The sequence below is a fragment of the Alosa sapidissima genome, chromosome 9, assembly GCF_018492685.1.
Source record: "Alosa sapidissima isolate fAloSap1 chromosome 9, fAloSap1.pri, whole genome shotgun sequence".
Taxonomy (NCBI): Eukaryota; Metazoa; Chordata; class Actinopteri; order Clupeiformes; family Clupeidae; genus Alosa; species Alosa sapidissima.
In genome coordinates, this window is record NC_055965.1 from 1,005,187 (window position 1) to 1,025,206 (window position 20,020).

Here is a 20,020-nt window from a genome sequence, read left to right on the forward strand (position 1 = left end):
AAGACAAATGGAAATCTTAAGATATTGGGTTTTGTTTATCATATACACATTTAAACCCATAATTAAAGAAATGGGGAACAAATAATGTCACAATTTTAATTTGCCATGGTGGCTCAAATAAAACAGTTGCCTTACACACCAAGATACAGCAGAAAATTAAAGGTGCTTTAATCTCTCACCTGTCTGATCCAAGTAGCCTGAATATCCTTGTATTATCTGAGATCTCCTGTGTAATCTGAATGGCCGAGAGACTCAGTGTTTGTTATTAAAAGTATAGTTATTGCATTCATTTCAATACAATTCCATTGTATTACATTTATTTCCATAGATTAGAAGAAGAAGAAGAAGAAGGAAAAAAAGAACCACAAGGTCATTAAAAATATTTTTTTATTATTATCATAATTATCTTATTGTACGTATCAATAGCTGGGTTTCCATTCCATAGGCGAATGCTAGGGGCACCCTGCATCCATAGGGGTGTCTGAAATAACGGCAATAAAAAAGGCTATTTTTTCACACCTGCTATCATTTCAAAATCTTACAAAAAAGACTTTGAAATGATTACTTAAAAAACGGGCGCATCTGAAACAAAGTGTGTGATGCAAATACAGATTGTGATGCAATCCTTCTTATCACTGCCTCATTCCACACATTACACGTTACCACTTAAAGTTGGAGATTCAGGTAGACCTTGCTGGAGCCTGTTGTGAGCGGTCTTTGCCTAAAAGGCAGCCAATCAGTGTGAACCTCACTTTTTTTTCATGTGGATGCTAGATAAGCATGAGGGAGTGCTACATGCCTCCTCTTCCCAAGCCTAATTATTGGGTTATAAATGGGCTTGTAAACTAGCATCTGAACATGTACTGGATGGACCAAAGTTGCATGGATCGTAAACGAGGTAAAATACTTCATTCCATCCATTCTATGTCATCTTTAAGATCACCGATTTTCAAAAATGTTACACTGTCATAAGCATGTAATCGTTATAAAGAGCTCTAAGCGATGCTGGGCAACGTCACTTCTGTTGACTTTCAAACAAAACAGAGAGCTAGCTTGCTACTTCCTCCCCCTCCCTCCCGTGCTGCTCCCGTGCAATTGAAACTCTCCTAAACGCGCTTCTCGTCTGTGATTTGCTGGAACAGTTTGTTATGTTTTCATGGGCTAGGTTTGCCCAGGTTGTTTTTGTTGCCGTTCTTGGAGCCTGGGCTGTCCACAGAGATCACGTTTTTTTACAGTGTATTCAGGACACAGACAGCTAACGGTTGGTTAGGTGATGTTTGCATTAAGTGACATAAAATGTTTTAGCCTAAAAAACGTGTGGCATCGCTTAGAGCACCTTTAAGATTTAAAAAGTAAGCAAAACCTCAATCTTAGCAGAGCTACCAGAAAGATGTCTGAACACTACACCATGGCATCAACTTGAAAATGACGTTAATCAATGGCATGAAACTCATGATCAGACTCAATCAAGACACTAAAGACAGACTTACCTCATTATACCTGAAGCTTCGACCTTGCATACCATGTCTCCAGAATGCTAAAACACTGTCCTGAAGACAAACTAAGGCAAAAAGAATACTTGAGATGCATAAGAATTCGTTAAAATGCATACAATTCAAGAGTCCACTTAAAATAAACATCAGGACAACTGAAAAACTGTTAAAAGTATTCTATAAAAATCAAGTGAACCCAGACAAACCTGTTAATAAACTGAATTTGCTCTGCGAGTTGGTCTGGAAAGGAGCTCATTGACATCTATTTCTGAATTACTAAATAACCAGACACGTTTCTACGAAATTGAGTAAATAACTGCATTTAAAGCCTTCATTTACAAGAAAGATATGCACTTCTGAAACGATTTGATAACTTTAATGCACAAATTTAAGTTTCATTTCACTTCTGGTTACGCTTGTGGTAGCAGTAAAATGGCAAGTTCTGCTCCTTCCCAGACGGACCTGCAGGGCAAATTTAAATTTTCTAACAGGTTCGTCTGGGTTCACCCAGGCTAGCAAACAGAGCCTTTACCTATAGACTCGATCTGGAAGTCAAATGTGAGTTCTGCTGATAGTTTCTTGCTTGATTTCAGCCTGCCTTGCAAATTTACTATCTTGATGTAGTCTGAGGGGAAATGGGTGGAGACGGAATACAATTAAATATTAATATGATAATATGATAACTAAAGCATTCATTAACATCTTTTAACTGTTAATATGGACACATTTTTAGCATAAAACATTTTGGACTTACGATCTAGGCACACTAAGATGGTATCTCCATCCAGCTGAGTTAACTGTATTACAGAACTCTGAGGTATGTCTGAGAGGGAAAACAAATGCAAAGAATGTCAAAATAATAAAAAAAAAAAAAAAAAAAGGTTTTGTGAGCATGAATAAATTGAAGGATCTTTCGTTTCACCTCTCCACATTGCATTGTGTTTCTATAACTGTGTGCTACAATGATCAATACTTTTGAGCTATGGGTCCATGGATAACCTGCTTGATAGCACATGTCAAAATACCAGATTTGTTTTTTGTTTCAGTGGCATGGGGGTATGGGTCAATAAACAACTAGGAAAATGTTTTCTGTATATATCTTGATTTTTGAAGTAACAGCCAATAATGTAATACTTTTAATGTAAAAAAGCCATTGATATCTTGCCAATAATGTGATGAAATTTCTGAACCAATAACGTAATAACTTTTTGCCAATAATGTAAAAAGTTATTACATTATTGGCTGGCTATTTTGTTATCGGTTGGGTAAAAAAAACAAAAACCTCAATGTAATTACTGCAGCCTATAATGGACAATCACCCTGATTAGAGGCCAAGCACCGAAGGCACCCATAGTGTTTCTACCCTTTCTTTTTTTCTATTATAATTATTACTGGTGTTATTATTATTATAATGATGATTATGCATGTTTATTCCACTATGGGAGTCTATGGCAACCCATAGAAATGGTAGTCTGGTAAAAAGTTTAGAAATTTAGCACACTGATTCTGGACAGTCACATGATATAATAGCGTTGAGTTGCCATAGTAACTCTGGCCCATTAGGCTGTTTGGCCCCGTCATTGCTGCTTGCAGCTTTATTTTAAGTTTTATTGGATATAAAGTGTTACTCTTCCATGGCACATAGTTACTATTACCTCTTAGCTGCTTAAAGATCTGACCACCAGTGGTGTAGTCTAAGTGATACACAGGACTACGCTAGCTTGGCTACGCCTACTTAGATCTCCTTTTAGAGAGATACTAGTCTGGAACCCCATAGTTCCATCGGTCAGCAGATTACCTGTCCAATCAGTGACAAGAGGAATGACGCTATAGTTTCAAAATTGAAAGTGGCTTTGGTAAACCATGAGATTTTGCAACAGTCCCCTGAGTGCTGGAAATGGAAAAAAACTTTCCTCCAAAGACACCCGTGCCCCACAATCCCTGCCACCCTGAGCACTTTACTGTCTACATGGGCAATACTACAGCCTACACTTAAAGCCAGAAACTGCTGTGTTGATCACAGTGTACCCACTACCGCTAACTAGACTACACCACTGCTGACCACACACACACACACACACAAACACAAACACAAACACTCCTAATCTCTCTTTCTCCTTGGAAATCTATTTGTTTAAAAAAATGAATAATAATAATCACACTTCATGTCTTCATATCCTACTCAATCAACCACTCTTGCAACTCATGTAGGTGAATGTATGCATTTGTGAGTTTGCTTTTGCGTATATGTATGTGTGTGTGTGTGTGTGTGGGGGGGGGGGGGGTTGTTAGGGTAATCATACACATATCCCAGAGACTGTTAGGGTAGTCATACACATGGAATTTTATGAAGAAAATGTGTACATTCGAAGAAAATTGCAATTAACCTACGTGTCAAATGTGTGTGTGCACCTTCTCATCACAAGATATTTGCAATTGAAGCTCTAGATTTTTTGCATTGATGTCAAACACTAGGTGGCACTACACCACAAATTAGTCCTAATGTCCTGGAGCTATGCACCTCCTAGTGGCAAATTTAACATTTCAATACTTTCACAATGGTTGCTGATTATTCCTCAAAAACTGAAAACTCTTATTTTGCGCGAGTAGAAACACTGCAGCATAGCCAAGGATCATAATACCCAGTACAAAATTGGCACATGAAAAGACTTAATACTATACCTGATTTGGTGACCCATGATAATGTGGAGTTTGGATTTACTGTCTCAAAACGAACCACCTGGTTGAATTCTGTGCCTTTGCTGACAGCCATACATATGAGTGGGTACTGGTGATCTTGGACCACCAGCATCTCAAACACCTCCAGAGGACAGGGTAAAGGGAAGTCTATACTCTATAGAGAATAGAGTAATTACTAAATTACCCTTTTGTTACAGTGCAGCAACAACAACAACAACAACAACAAAAAATGCATGCTGACTAGACAAGTCAAAAGAAAAAAAAATGCTCTGTAGAAAAAAATTGTAATGAAATGAAAATGAGCTAAGCCAGTTCAGTTCAGCACCCACTGCACTTGGTCAACTATAGCCTAAACCACATTAGAAGCTGTAATTTTTTTCTGGTTTTATGGGATTTTATAGAGATATAAATTGAAAACAATTGCCAAACGACATGCATGGGATTAATGCAACACTGATACATGGACTATTTATAATTTACAGAGAAATTCAGAGAGAAGACCGAAAGCAAATTGTGTTTAATTAAATGAAATTCTTTCCTCCCAGCACTCCCCTATTCTAAGCAATGGATTCCTTAGAACAAAATAGTTATATGCCTGCAGATTAAGCCACACAGTCATCTCAATATAAAGATAAACAAGAGTGCTTATATTTATTGTAATACATGCGTATAATCATGTATATAATTATTTTGGTCAGAAAAAAATCAGTAGGTGTTAATAATAGGTGTTAATTCATATACAGTTGTGAGAATAAGTTTATGAACCCATGCTAAAGTTGACTAAAAAGAGCCCCACATCACCACATACTCTTCAGCATACTTAGAGATTGGCATGGTTTTTATTTCAGTTAGCCTAATAGCTGGTTTGATTTGCTTTGAGAGATGATCTTATGGAAAGTACCCCATGCCAATCTCTAGGTATGGTGAAGGGTATGTGATGATGTGAGGCTATTTTAATTCCAAAGGCCAACGGAACTTTATCAGGATGCATAATATCCTGGATCCATGAAATAACTGGCCTTTAAAAATAAAAATCTGCCTGCCTCTATGGGAATTTAACCTAGGGGTGTGTATACCTATGCCCCTTGTATTTTAAGGAAGAACATTTATTTATTTAAAATTGGTGTCCTTAAAGGGTTCGATTTTTCCTCATTTTTCTAATTAAGGCATTACAATCAATTTCCAAAAGATGATTTTTTATTCCTCTTTTTAGTCAACTTTAGCATGGGTTCATAAACTTATTCTCACAACTGTACTAGGGTGAAAAACACATATGGTCTGTAGGCAAGGTTGGCCCCATATATGGTGGGGATATGATGTAAATACATAGTGCATGACAGATATATGGTCAATATTTTGGTTTGGTCTATTTTGCATATGTGGGCACGAACCCATTACAGACGATATGGTCCACATATGTCAAATGAGACTAACATGGCTGGCACATTTCAGCTTGAATATGCCTGTAAACACACCGTATGAAAACACACCAATGTAAACACACCAATGAATATACGATTTTAAATATTCCCAGACACAGAACCTTTTCATCCAGTGACAGACAGTAGGACTTGCTAAGAAATTACTGCTGTTCCACAGCCAGAATAAAATAATAAACTGACCTTAACCAGCATGAATTTCTGCATGGATTCGACCCACTCCAAAAGAATGATACTGGACTGCAAGGCACTGCAGAGGTACTTATGACCAGTATATGGGTTTCTTACTGTGGAATGAAAAATCACTTACTGTAGTCACTGTAGACAAATTTCTCAGAATTTTTAACATGCTTCAAAATATTGAAAATAAATGAGTCTATTGCAAGCCAAGGTTTTTCATAGTCTGGTGTAAAGGTAACTGCCCAAGAAATATCACCCGAGACACTTGCCTACACAACACCTCTGGCATCCTTTTGTGTCTGGAATCTTATTGGAGACAGTGTATTTCCTGTAAACAAAATAATTGCAAGTCAAGTCTACTTTTGAGAGTAAAACAATTTCTAATTAAAATGGATATATTTAGGCTACCTGGGAATAATCTTGTCAGGAAATTTGTGAGTTGGAATGGCATGCCGAGCATGCTCAAAAAGGCCACGCAAATTGTGAGAGTACAGCTGAGGTGAGGTTTTTCCTATCAGACATAGTAACATAAATGTTTTCAGTTTCACATGAGAAATAGATGTAATATTGATATAAATGTGTGCATACCTTATATAATGTGTATGGTCATTAATAATCACAGACTACACTAAAATCTTACCAGATATTGAGAGCAAGCTGTTATTCATGACATACAGCCATGTACATCTCCGAGGAAACAACTAAGGGTGAGACATTACAATGTTTAAAACCCATGTATGATAGAGATTCAGTTGACCGTATATTAGTATAGTATAAGTATATATACTCTTTTGATCCCGTGAGGGAAATTTGGTCTCTGCATTTATCCCAATCCGTGAATTAGTGAAACAAACTCAGCACACAGTGAGCACACAGTGAGGTGAAGCACACACTAATCCCGGCGCAGTGAGCTGCCTGCAACAACAGCGGCACTCGGGGAGCAGTGAGGGGTTAGGTACCTTGCTCAAGGGCACTTCAGCCATGCCTACTGGTCGGGGTTCGAACCGGAAACCCTCCGGTTACAAGTCCGAAGCGCTAACCAGTAGGCCACGGCTGCCAGTAGTCACCAAATCTGTCAACTGAATCACTGCTGTCTGCACTAAGCTGCTTAATGCACTGACAATCAGTGCTGCTATCACAAATGTGATTAGTCATAATCCTTGTAAATACTCACTTCTAATTTTTTTATTGCATTTGGATGTTTAGTGCCGATTGTTATACATAAGATTAAACATTTTCAATAATAGCAACCCATTAGCCATAAAATAAACACCTACCTGCTCCATTGATGTTTCATGTAATTCATTCAGGTTTAGAGTGTAAATACCCTCTTCAGCTCCAAATATAAGATGTTGATCTGAAAGAGCATTAAATATCTGATTAACTGATCTGATTACAAATAATTCCATTAATGCATAACTAATTTAATATTACGTTATTTTAAAATACAATACACAACATATTGTGTAGTCTGATTTTTAAAGCAGCAGTGAGGAGTTTGATCAAATCAAAACACCATGACTTACAAACAAAGGACAAAGGTGTGTTTTGTATTTGTAAAGCATGGTGTGCATATTTGCTAATCATGGGACATTTATAAATCACAATCATTTATGCACTCTATCTGTTGCATTTTTTTTTACTTAATTTGCTCGTGTAGTTGCTTTTTAGGATCTTCTTTCTGGACCTAATTTGTATGTTGATACTGGCACCAATAAAATTCTTTGTACATGAAGAATAAAGATTCTGCTTCTGTTGGGAGTATTAACACATCATTTTGAAATTAAGTTGCTCCCAGAAAAAAACTAGCAAGCTTACTACCTAAAAGGCATATACAAACCTTGCACAAACAAACAATAGTAAAAGTGGAACTGATTACAGCTGGCATGTTTACTGATATTTTTGACCCAGTCAATGCTGTAGTGAAATCTTTCTTTGCATTTTCGCTGTGTGGTCCTTCCCAGACTATAGACCTATAGTACACAGCCTGACATGACCATATATTTATGGATATGAAGACGACACATCTGTGTTCTCTTTACATATAACTAGAACTATTCATCCAAGCAACTTTACATAAAACTAGAACTATTCAGTGCAGTGTCGAGTGTGAAGTTGTAAGACAAAGACAAAGAAATATAGCATGTAGATGAATGTACAGTACATACAATGTTAAGCTCTTTATTACACATTTCAGTACCTCTAGAATCGGGGTTGATCCAGGAGGTGGCACAGTGGATTTTCAGTGGGCAACCATTAAAGACTTTAGAGAAGCAAGCTCCCATCTGCACAGAAAACACCAACAAACATGGTATATGCATACAGTACCTACATGCATAGATACATACATCCATACATACATACATGCATACAAACAATACCAGTCATTTTTTTATTATTATTTGGAATAAAACAAAGAGTTATGTAACAAGCAAAAAAAAAATTGTAGAAAAAAAAAGTTGCAATTGAATGCCAGATAACTATCAGGGGGTGTTAGATATCGGCAATGGGCCATTTTATTCCTCAGCCTAATTATAGGGGTGTAAATGGACTTGTAAAATAGCATCTGAGCAGGTTTGTATACCTTCTATGTTAACATCAGAGAACAAGGTAAAATGGGGCGGTTGTAGCGTAAATAAATGTGAAATACTCTAAAATACCTTCATCAACCTCATTTAACATTCAAACAAAGGTCCAGGTGCGCTGGTGGTCTGGTGTCCCAGGAATTGTTGACCAAACATTGCAGAAAGAAATACTTTGACAAAACCTACAAATACAAATTCCATGGGCCTAAGTTGGAAAAAGGAATCTACCAGCGGAAAGCTGCGTCAAGGTGGGGACTCTGATATGGGAGGGACCTCTCCAGTGAAGTGAATTTGAATACACCAATCACATGCAACCAGCGCTGAATTCTAATCTATCCACCGGCTAATACAGTAAATGTCAACATCGCTTTATGGTAAAAATGGGACATTCTGTTGTCCTATGTGAAAAACTGAGTAAGACAGTAGCCAAAATACCTATATACGTATAGGCAATACGACAGTGAATATCCTTAATACATCATCCAAAATAGTAAAGTAGTAAATGTATGTCATTGTATCATCAAAGAAATTTGCCTAATTGCTATTAGGAGGTCAGAGAGGTTTCACTTCATTATTCAAACTATGCTATCTCTAATCTCATCTTCATGCGTGACAATCATTAATTAAACTGACAACAGTTCAACACAACCTAGACCGGTCTTATTATTTAGGCTACTGCTCACTGCTGCTCCTGCATTAGGTCTTTCAGGTCTCTCAGGCTTGAACCACACTGCAACCTCGACCCAGCTAGAGAATAGAAGGGATGCCTATTTTTTCATACCTAAAATATAACTACGTTTATGTTTCACAACTACTCCAACAATCAAATTAGCCTCCCCCACTCAACCAATGCTAACATTATGTTACTGTTAGATGTAATGTTAAGCTGGAAAGACAATACTGGAAATTTAGATGAAGGATCACCATTTGTCTGTCCTTTACTTAATTTAAAAATAGTTATCGGCCATTATTTACGTTGATACCATTAGATCGGCAAATAGCTAATATCGGCTGATAAAACAGCACAATATTGGTCGGGCTCTACAGACTCTTTTTAGACTTTAAAGACTCTACCTGCCCTGCCCCAGTGTTAGGTATTGTTTTGTCTGAGAACTTTGCTAAGCCTTTGATTTATGAGTTTGGATTCCCAGTGATTGACTGTGCCTGTTACATTGATCGTGAGTTTTGGATTACGTTTTCTGGATTTCTGTCTTTCTTGCCACACGTATGTTACTGACCCGGATCGTGTACCTTGACTGTGATTTTTGATTTAACATTGGGATACTTCTGCCTGTCTTTGCCTCTCTGTATTACCGAACCTGGACTGTTTACCTGTACTACATTTATTGGACTTTCCCTTTTGATCTGATGATCATTACACCAAGTTAGCCCCAGACATCTGCATGTCCACATGGATCCAAGGAAACCAGCGTTTAAAAAATCTTCAATTTAGAAGGCATTTTTAAAAATATGTGTGGACAAAAGGCCCAAAGGCCCCCAAAATTATCCATTTTAAAAAATATCCAGGTACATGTGCACAGGGCCTTTAAGGTATTGCTTTAACGGCTTTAACCAAATCTGTTACTAATTAACTACAGCCTGGCTCTGCCCACTTCTGCCTACTGCGCGGCCACAGTGTGCATGCGCTCCCGTTAGCGCAGGGAAATACCATTCCTACTGTATCTTGGGCCTCATTTGTGTTATGTCATAATTTTGAGGTTTTTTTTCTACAGTGTAAAAATAGTAAAAATAAAGCAAACCTCTGACTGGTACTTTACATAGATGTATGTATGTGTATAGTTTAAAAATAGAAGATATGTAAAAAGCGTAGGTGCCATGTGTAATTACAAAAACACTTACATGGACTTTTGGAGTTGGAGGTAGTCCATTGCTGAGAGGTATCTATAGAAATATCAGTTACACAGAGTCAGGCTAAATCCATTAGAGACGTTTCACAGTAACATTTGGGGTGGTGTAATGAATTACAAATAACATTTAAAAATCAATCCATTCAAAGATGTGTAAAGTTGTTATACAATACCCATACCACAACATCCTTTTTGTCTTTTCGTGCAGGATCACTTGGAGACGAAGACGGCTTCTCCTTTCCTGAGGTCTCCTTCTTTCTGCTCTCATCAGTCAAATTCACTCCATTGCCTGGGGCCAGAGAACAACAAGTTTAAAAACTGTACTGTACTGTACAACCTCACAACTGGAGGGCAGAGCAGTGCTGGGTGGTGATGAAAATTATTTTCACCTAATGATCATTGCTTTTAGTTGCTTGGACAACTAGATGGTAGGTCTGTAAACCTGTTCCTGTAGAGTTGTGTTCAAACCTAACTCACTAGCAGTTAACGCAAAAGCAACCTGAGGTTGACTCTGCAAGAAAACAGAGAGGGGATGTATAGATTTTATAGATTCTATACTATAGAAGCTGACTGGGGATGAAAGACTGACTGAAAGACTGCCAGTAAGGGTGTGGGCAGCAGACGTTAAATGAGACAAGAGACTACTGCAAGCAGGGGCGCAGGAGATATTTTGAAAGTGAGGGGGACCAAATTGTGAACACAAACCCATAGTGAGATCAGATTTCCAGATATCAGATCACCACCTCTAGCCCACTTTCGACCATCATATTTTAAACTTGCCAGAACATTAAGATAATACCATTGATTGTTTTCAAAATATTTTTTGATAAAAATGGTGAAAACTGTGAGATGAGCACAATGCCAGATCAGCCCTCAGACCAGCTTCTTGCTATGTGCAATTCTACTTTTATTTATTTTAGATTTATTTCACACTACTTGGGCCAATGGTAGAATACTGGTCACAACTTGGGCCAATGGTAGGAAAAAGCAACATGGGATGTTGATATTTTATGAAACCATGAATGAATCATCATGCCTATGATCCAAACATAGACTACATGATCAAATAGCCTAGTTAGGCCTACTTAAATTGTCTGGTATAAACCAAATCAACTCTCCACTGTGTGTTTGCAGTTAATATTTATGCAACGTTAGAACTTAACAAGTGTTGGCTTAACAAGTTACCAGTCCAGAACACACAGAAAATTGCAAAAGAAAGTTGCCTTTATAATCAACTATTTGTTCCAACAGCATTTAAACAAAGCATTTATAAAATTGAAAAAAAAAAATACATAAGAATTAAAATAAAATACTGTTACTGTAGTAACTGTATCACATTATCCAAAGCTTCAAAGAGCTCCCCACGTCTGTGACAGGCAGACGTGACACCGCTAAATTATCAGCTTGTCTCTGGGATTTATGCACCAAGGTAACTGAAGTATCCAATTTGTGTCTTGAAATTATGTTTGAAATAAATGTCTTAGAACAAAAACGTTGATAGACTTGTATTTTACAGTTAGGCTAGTGAAAACGAGTTGATAAGTAGGCTAGTTGAGTTTGTTATCAATAAACATAACAGCTAATGTCATGTTGAGCAGGAGGAGTTGAGCACTAGGCTACCATAAATCCTCAAATTATGTTTACGATTGCCTACCATACCAACAATTGCCATCAGTCCACTAGAAGACATTGTTTCGATTTAAGTCAATAAAATAACACCTCTTCTTAATATTTTATTATGTTGTATTGTATTGTATTATGTTGGTTGGATTAATAGCCCACGGTTGGCAAAGAAAAGTCGTTTTCCTACCATGGGTCTCCAACACACGTTCTCAAGCTCATTCTCTTGCTGCCCCTTTCGAGCTACATGTAATTGCCAGAGGCTAAAGCCTACTACATTTAAACACAATTGTTGCGACTCAAGGCATTCCAGCCTACGAATTTTATTAAAAAAAAGTACTAAATCATGCATAATTAAACAATAACTCAATTTAGGCTACTTGGCTACGCAAAAAGGTTTCTTTTACAGAACAACCCCTATTCAATGAAGGGCTGCCTTGTCTTGCAATAAACAGCAGTGGAAATCCCGACACTTTTTCAACTGCATGAAACATAACAGTGAACCATCAAATATCTCCCAGATTTCAGTGCCCATCAGTCCCAACATTTAGCAATATAATCAAACAGTCCAAAAGTAAATTAAATCCCAAACCAAACCGAAAATGCTTTTGATAGCCTACCAGTATGCCGCTCCAAACGAAACGCATGTCTAAATGCAGGTTAGAAATATTTTAAAAAGCCTGCCTCGAATAGCCTACCAACCTGCCTCAAATAAAGATGATGATGAATGATTTATGCTAAGCAAGTAGCCAGGATTATTTTATGATTGTAGTAGACAAACTGGCTTCAGATATCCAACAGAGTGAATATGAGATTGTGCAGTCTTACAGTACTGTAGATGGCTGTGGTTAGTGATGTGATGCTGTTAATGGGGAGTTTTACATAGTTAGCACAAATCCTATATGTTATCATTTATTTAGCGTACCTATAAGGCTTTTTTTCCTTATCAAAAGTGAGGGGGACGATGGCTGTCTCTTCAGCACTGCGGGGGACATATCCCCCGCGTCCCCCGTGCCTCTTGCGCCCCTGACTGCAAGGACAAAGATATGGGACGGTGTGGCTGGCCTTACAGTTAACATTTTCGTCCTGATCCACTTTCAATTATGATCAAATGCATTTATTTTTCTGTTGCAATGGCAATTCACAATCTGATCCTGCTAACTCTCTTTACCTAAGCTGCTGAGTTTTTGTGGGGGCGTTTGCAGGGATAATGGCTGAGGAGGGCTACAGGCGGATGGTAGATCGGGGCTGTCCGTGGCTGGACAACACATGATAGTGTCATGGTTGCCATCATGGTCACTGGTGAGATCCACTTGAGGGGTGGAGATGCTCTTGGGCTGAGAGACGAGAGGCAAAGAGTTAGCTGCAGTCTGTTAAAAGAGATAACAGCTTGAGAGAAAGACATCTTAGTTTATTGTAGTGATAATGCCTAAATTAAACCAACTATGTAAAATCACTGGCATAAAACATCAAACACAAGTACTTAGTACCCCCTGAAAATGTTCTGTTTACTTAGATGCTTACACATATTGTCCCTTTGGGAATTTTCATTATGAACACTTATGCCATAGTATATTTCTAACTTCATACTTAGCGGGTGAGTTGATGAGCACTCAGTGAGTGCAGTGGGATGTGAAGTTCTTTGAATGTGGAATGTGGAGGACATCATTAAAATACGTTAACAGATCTTAGCAGCATTATGATTGACTACAGTGTACCTAGAGCAGTGGTTCTCAAACCTTTTGAGCTCAGGGCATACATTTTTCCCTCAATGGCAAGTCTAGATTATGTTTTGTTTTCACTCTCAGCACCATGTATGTCTGCCATCTTTTGTAATATGACACTTGATAACAGCGAAAATCTTTACGACGGTTTTTATACACAGTATTTTCAATACAATACAATCATAACAAAATGTCAGCCTTTGCTTGTTAAACCAAAGCGTAGATCCCATCCACTTTCATCCTATGCTTAGCACATGCTCCACACAACAGGATCTATTTGAACTCAAACTCTAGCATGACAAGAGTGCAAATGATCATAGGAAGCTGAATAAACATTCATTTGCATTATGCTCTGTTTCATGCTTACCTGAGGAGGTGGTGGTGGGGGTACTTTAGGTCTCATGGTGAATGCTTTATTTCTGTTGGGGTAACAGCAAAATTGTTACAAATACCAGGAAATATGAAGTACCACCAGCCTAATTGGTCTCATACCTGAGGCATGAAGATGTGATACACAGTAGGGATGCACCGCTACCCCAAATAAACTGATATTGGATATTGGTTTGGCACTGACTCAAATAGCTGGATTGGGCATCATGACAATGGGGCTTCAGGTATCATGACAATGAGGCCAATCTATTCACCCAAGTCTATGTTTTTCTATGTTTGTACTTTTACAATGTCCTCTGAGTTTATGCTTCTGTATGTAATGTAGTGATTTCACTAATCACTTTCTCCAATGTAAAAATGTTTTGTCAAAACTGAAAAATCTATTAGATTTACAATTATGATCTATAAACATGTATACAATATCTCACACACAGATACATTCTCAAACAAACATGATCAGAAGACACATGAAAGGCTGTTTACTATTACTGTATCCTTCAGATATATCTCTTTGCCGATCTAGAAGCATTTCAATTCTTTTGCAGCAGAAAATCACTGCACCTTTAATGGCTATGAGTCAGATGAGGTAGGCCCTCAGAGAAGGGATGGGAGTTAGTAGGTTGGACTTCATAATGTGAACAATCTGGGCCTATGAACTTAACCGGGTTACACAGGGACACAACTGAAGTAATCGGTTTGTGGAGTGTAAAATAGTTTTGGAGAACTGGTCTAGTTTTTTCAAATGTGCGCAGCACTCTCTCATCTCGTGTAGTGGTGTGTTTCTAGAGGAAGCTAATTGTTGCTAAATACACTTTGCGAACGGAACGCTTCAGTTGCGCACCTGGTGTAGCCCCGTTGAAACACAAACTACAACAGAGTAATTTCTGAGAGCTCTTGGGTGACTGTATAAAATGTATATTTTGCTGAGTACTACACTTCTGTAGGTAATTAATCATTTGAAAAGGCCCACTCTATACATTTAAAATTATATTATGAATATATAATATATTTAGAATTACCATGCTTCTGAATGTTTGACAAAGACAATATTTATTGGTATCTGTTGCTATTACAGTGTAACAAACTAGCAACATTCTCATAGAGAGATTGTTAACTTGATAAAAAAGAAGCCCACACTGACTGCTTTCCTGGTCATATGGAAGTATGTTGGGCACTAAACACAAGTAAAGAATATTAACGCAAATTAAATAGAAAGTGACTCATCCAGTATAAAGTAACTCTGGGGATATCTCCCGTACCAGACCAAGACATATGCACCCATCATTATTGATATTTGATATTGCTATATCATTATTATTTTGCTGTAGGCTTACCAACTTCATTTTTTTTTTTATTTTAACTATTATAATGATCATATTCTGTAAGTCGCTTTGGACAAAAGTGTCTGCTAAATACAATAACCATAACATTTCATTTTTGTCATCATCGAACAAACAAACCTACAACTTGATGTAAAGATAAAGATAAAGCATAACTTATCTTATCTTAATACTACTTTACAGAGCAAATTATAATCATGATGTGGCATACTCTGACAGTGCCAGGCAAAGATTCCTATACTTTAAGAGATAACCAAGTAAAACTCTGTGCGGAACAATAACTAGATTCATTTGTCCACCAGAGGACACTGATGACACTTTTGGGAACACAAACGATTTGCAGACTTTGAATCTCGGCTGACTGCTGCTCAGGGTTTCTGATCTGTGTAGTCATGGTAAGGTGATATTTCTACATCAATTATTTAAATCAACCAAAATATCTTCCATCACTTCTACTGTATGGCTTTATAAGCCTGAGAACATTCATGAACAACTATGTCTGGTTTTGTAACAGCCAGGCTACCATTAGTAATTTCTAATCCAGCAAGAGTGGACATTAGACACTATCTCAGAGTCCAGTCAGATTTAACTTCAGAATCTTCAGAATCCACCATATGATGGGTGTGGAATGTGGATAACAAAATATTTATGTTTAGCATAAAGGCATTTTGGAGGATAGCTAAGGATTATGAGGTAAATAAGAAGACGAATAAAAAATGTGAAATCTGAAAGACTTACTGTGATTGTTCTTTATCACTATTTCTACCCCAATAATCATCCTCAGGATCTTGTGTAGAATGCTCATCATGGTCTTCCCTATTGTCCTCCAAGGAGGCATTGCGGACCCTATCATAGATAAAGACAAGAAAGCTAAAATTATGACACTTAGGTAAAACACAACACAGTGAAACTAATTTAGCACACATGTCAATACAAGAATCTAAATTAGAAATATTGTCACATGCCAGAAATTATAAATTGTTGTGGGTTGGAGTAAAGGAATTGACATAATGTTCTGTGAGCAGTTTCTCTTTGTGAAGAAATTACTATGAAAGTAACATTGTTTTGATATTTAACATATGGGGCTCAAGCAGATCAGCAGGAGAAAGTTGCCATGGAAACTTCATGTCAAGATCAAGGCATGAAAACTGCTAATTTCATGTCAGTTGAAAAAAAGATTAGCTGAGATATGAGCTCACTTTCTGTTTGGCTACTTCACCACAGACTTGAATAGAGTGTGCAGTGTGATCTTGTAATTTGGTGTTAGCATTTGGTGAAGTAGCCAAACAGAAATTTGGTGTTAGCATTTTAATATTTCCTGGTTCCAAAGCAGATATAACATTGAGTGGGGTAATGAATGAACAATAAAATTCACTATTCAATTCACCATTGGTCCCCCGACTGGGGGGACCAAACGGGGAACGTGAACTACAGTTGGTCAGTCATACGATACTTTAGGGCAGTGTGACTTACATACTCCCTCCAAGAAAGGAACCACAAGAGGATCCATGTCCATAATCCATCTGAAGTTCCTGAGAAAGATAAGATTATATGAAATAGAAAAGTGGAACATTAAATAATCAAGTGATTTTCTAATGTGGTGATATGAGAAGAAATGACATGATGAAGAAGACAGATCTAAAGTACATTTTAAAAAGGGACATTGGTATCAAAGAAGGATGCATTTATCCAGATGATTAGTGAGACAGTTTCTGCACTTTATAATGGCCTATGAACACTCTAATCATGGACAGATGAGATGAGTTCACTGCTCAGTCCTCTAGCCAGACAATATCATAAAAGAGAATCACTGGCTACTCAGGGATGTTAAACCACATTGATTTCTCTTCCCCTCCCCATTCCAAGATTAGCACAATGCAATTCCCCTAACACAGCAAAATGTCATATCACTATTCACTGGATGTGCTCATGCTGATGCCTTCCTTTTTATAGAGGAGACAGAGAAGGAAACACCTGACAGAACATCTAAAGCTTTCGGGCTCAGTGGCCATGTCTAGTTTTGGACCATTTCTCTTACTTCAACTCGTAGGCAACTCAGTCAAACTCACATGCAGCATATTCCTTTCAGTGGATCCAGATTGAAGATACATGTAACCACAATCCCTCTGATCACTTATGAAATGTCTGACTTGAACAGGGCTACAAGCACTAGCAGTAGATAGGAGATGGTGACCAGAGACGAGGAGAGGCACAGGGGTGTCTGAATTTATCACAGTAATACCTTCCGAGGCACCTAGATAGCACTGCCTTTTCAAGAGAGCAACAGAACACCTTAGCTAAATGTCTCATTCAACTTTACTTTTCACTCCCTCAATTTGACTCTGTAAATCTCTCTCTAATGTAAAAGAGGTCTTGGTGATGAGGCATAAGAATAGGGTCCTGTTGTGACCTTGTAAACATAGGCTGCCCTGCTCTCTTCTCAAGGGACTTTGATCACTGAAAAGAGAAGGAAAGAAACGTGCCTACTTAAAGGACCATGCTCTCATGTAAAATATAGTCAGGTTATGTAAATGTAAAATATAAATCCGGTTTCTCGGCCAAGCATACTTGCATATACAAGGAATTTCGTCTCTGCATTTATCCCATCCGTAAATTAGTGAACACACAGAGCACACAGTGAACACACAGTGAGGTTAAGCACACACTAACACGGAGCAGTGAGCTGCCTTGCTACAGCGACGCTCGGGGAGCAGTGAGGTGTTAGGTGCCTTGCTCAAGGGCACTTCAGCCTTTCCTATTGGTCAGGGATCGAACCGGCAACCCTCCGGTTACAAGCCCGAAGCCCTAACCAGTAGGCCACGACTGCCCCTCAGTTATAGGAAAAGACTGGAAAGCAGAGGACAGTCTGAGAGATTAATTAAACATAACCTTTAGGTCTAACTCAACAATGAGTTGCTGTAGAAAAATGGAAATTATCAGAAATTAACTTCATGTCCATTAGAAATGTAAAAAGAAGAAAACATGAAGTCATAGATATTCCACAAGTAAAACACAAAAGGCAATAATTAAAAAATGCAGCAGGACACAAGAAAGACAGAGAAAAAAGCATACCAAATTAGATCTTGCAGTGTAGTAGATCTCTTCCACACAGTCCAAAAAATCATCTGGGTCAAGCTATTGCAAAAAGACCAAGAAATCACATTTCATATATTGGTACAAAATAGCAGCTGACAGGGAAAAAATCAAAGCAACAAAAAGCAAATGAACTCTACATGGGAAAAAATGCATAGGCATTAATTAGTTGAATAAATTCTTAAGCAAAAATTGGGTAGTGAACTGAACAGATTATGATTTCAGTTACACACACCTTCTCTTTTGTGTACTATTTAGTCTTGCCAATATTTGTAGGGTAATTAGCTGTAAAGCAATATTTATTAAACCCATTTATTGAGCGACACTAGAGGTACAAAGAGGTGGAAGATACAGAAGAAATGTTGGGTGATGAGACAAAAAAGAAAAAGTCCCACCAGCGGTCACTCACCGGCTCATGATGAGGTTCTGTCTCCTTCCGCAATGGAGGGTCAAACTTAACTTGGCCCACTGTAGGGAGGAAACCATAAGAGTGTTTAACTCAGATGTACGTAGAATTCGGTCTATTCCAAAAGGTAAGCTAGTCAAAGAAAACTTAATCAGTGATCAATTTTGACAGTTTAAAGAACACCTTAACCAGCAAGCCAAAAACCCTAGTGGACTGTACTTAATTATCATGGAATGGGTATAAGTGTTCTATCAGCATGATCAGTACTGCAAACACTTACAGTTAATTTCAGAGAGTGTCTTCTCCTCACGCGCATTTCTACTGATGGACTGAATCCGGTGAGGCACTGCCATTGGAGGCTGCAATTGACAAAAAACGTATGCACACACACACACACACAAACAAAATATCTTTCTGAACCACAAAACATATGTCATCTGACTCGTCATCGCATTACAATTCACAGGATGTTGATCTTGAAGTCTTTTCTTCAATGCTGTATAATACGACAGGCCCTTAAGTCTTGCAAAAGGTAATGCTGCTGTGTCATCAGTAATTGACGTCACTTAAAAGTGATGCTTGAGTGAGCAGCACATCTCATTTCTCATGCATGTCTATCCTGGATCCCTCCATCCTCCTTGCATTCTTCCTTATCTCCTTCATGTTTTATCAGAGGGAGGGGCTGGAATGTGGCATGGGGAATGAATGAAGGCAGGAAGAAAGGTAGGAACGATGGAAGGAAAGGAGAATTGACATGTACCCCTTGTGTCATTGACTGGTCTTGTAGCAACTTACTGTATCCATCAGCAGGGCACACTAACATCTGAGACTGTAAGTGGCCGGATGAATTGTCACTGCTGACGTGGCACAGACGTTTGAGCATTATGTGAAGGACACCATGCACTCTCAAGCCCAGCTACAGTGTATTTGATGTCATGAGAGATATGTTTAGCCTTAAAGTCTTTTTACGACAAGGACAAGCAGATGTATAATTTGCTCTCCCTTCTTCACTACTCTCCTAGTGGACAATAAATGCATGATTTGTGTGTCAGTTTAAACAGGACCCAGTAGAGCTAAGCACACAATGTAGATCTAAGTCCAGTGGGTCTTTGAAGTTGAACAACCTGAAATACCACTCCAACTATCAGTGAAGGCAATGAGTATTTTTATCAGACATCACTT

At 38.1% G+C, this 20,020-nt stretch overlaps 1 protein-coding gene across 3 annotated transcripts in view; it reads right to left on the minus strand.

Moving 5' to 3' along the window:
- The window catches only part of map4k3a (mitogen-activated protein kinase kinase kinase kinase 3a), a 45,290-nt gene that overhangs the window by 2,221 nt on the left and 23,049 nt on the right, over positions 1-20,020 (minus strand). The window contains exons 13-33 of one of the 3 annotated variants that reach the window (XM_042104745.1): positions 19,119-19,197; positions 18,842-18,900; positions 18,412-18,474; positions 18,229-18,255; positions 16,813-16,871; positions 16,078-16,185; positions 13,977-14,028; positions 13,057-13,222; positions 10,445-10,554; positions 10,258-10,299; positions 8,013-8,097; positions 7,090-7,169; positions 6,453-6,513; positions 6,221-6,323; positions 6,082-6,140; positions 5,816-5,919; positions 4,176-4,347; positions 2,248-2,316; positions 2,026-2,118; positions 1,491-1,561; positions 180-235 (exon numbers count right to left, since the gene is read on the minus strand). In XM_042104745.1, the coding sequence (XP_041960679.1) occupies positions 180-235; positions 1,491-1,561; positions 2,026-2,118; positions 2,248-2,316; positions 4,176-4,347; positions 5,816-5,919; positions 6,082-6,140; positions 6,221-6,323; positions 6,453-6,513; positions 7,090-7,169; positions 8,013-8,097; positions 10,258-10,299; positions 10,445-10,554; positions 13,057-13,222; positions 13,977-14,028; positions 16,078-16,185; positions 16,813-16,871; positions 18,229-18,255; positions 18,412-18,474; positions 18,842-18,900; positions 19,119-19,197 (1,718 nt within the window). Of the gene's footprint in view, positions 1-179; positions 236-1,490; positions 1,562-2,025; positions 2,119-2,247; positions 2,317-4,175; positions 4,348-5,815; positions 5,920-6,081; positions 6,141-6,220; positions 6,324-6,452; positions 6,514-7,089; positions 7,170-8,012; positions 8,098-10,257; positions 10,300-10,444; positions 10,555-13,056; positions 13,256-13,976; positions 14,029-16,077; positions 16,186-16,812; positions 16,872-18,228; positions 18,256-18,411; positions 18,475-18,841; positions 18,901-19,118; positions 19,198-20,020 lie in introns of all 3 variants that reach the window. The other 2 variants (XM_042104743.1, XM_042104744.1) reach the window with 2 other exon arrangements.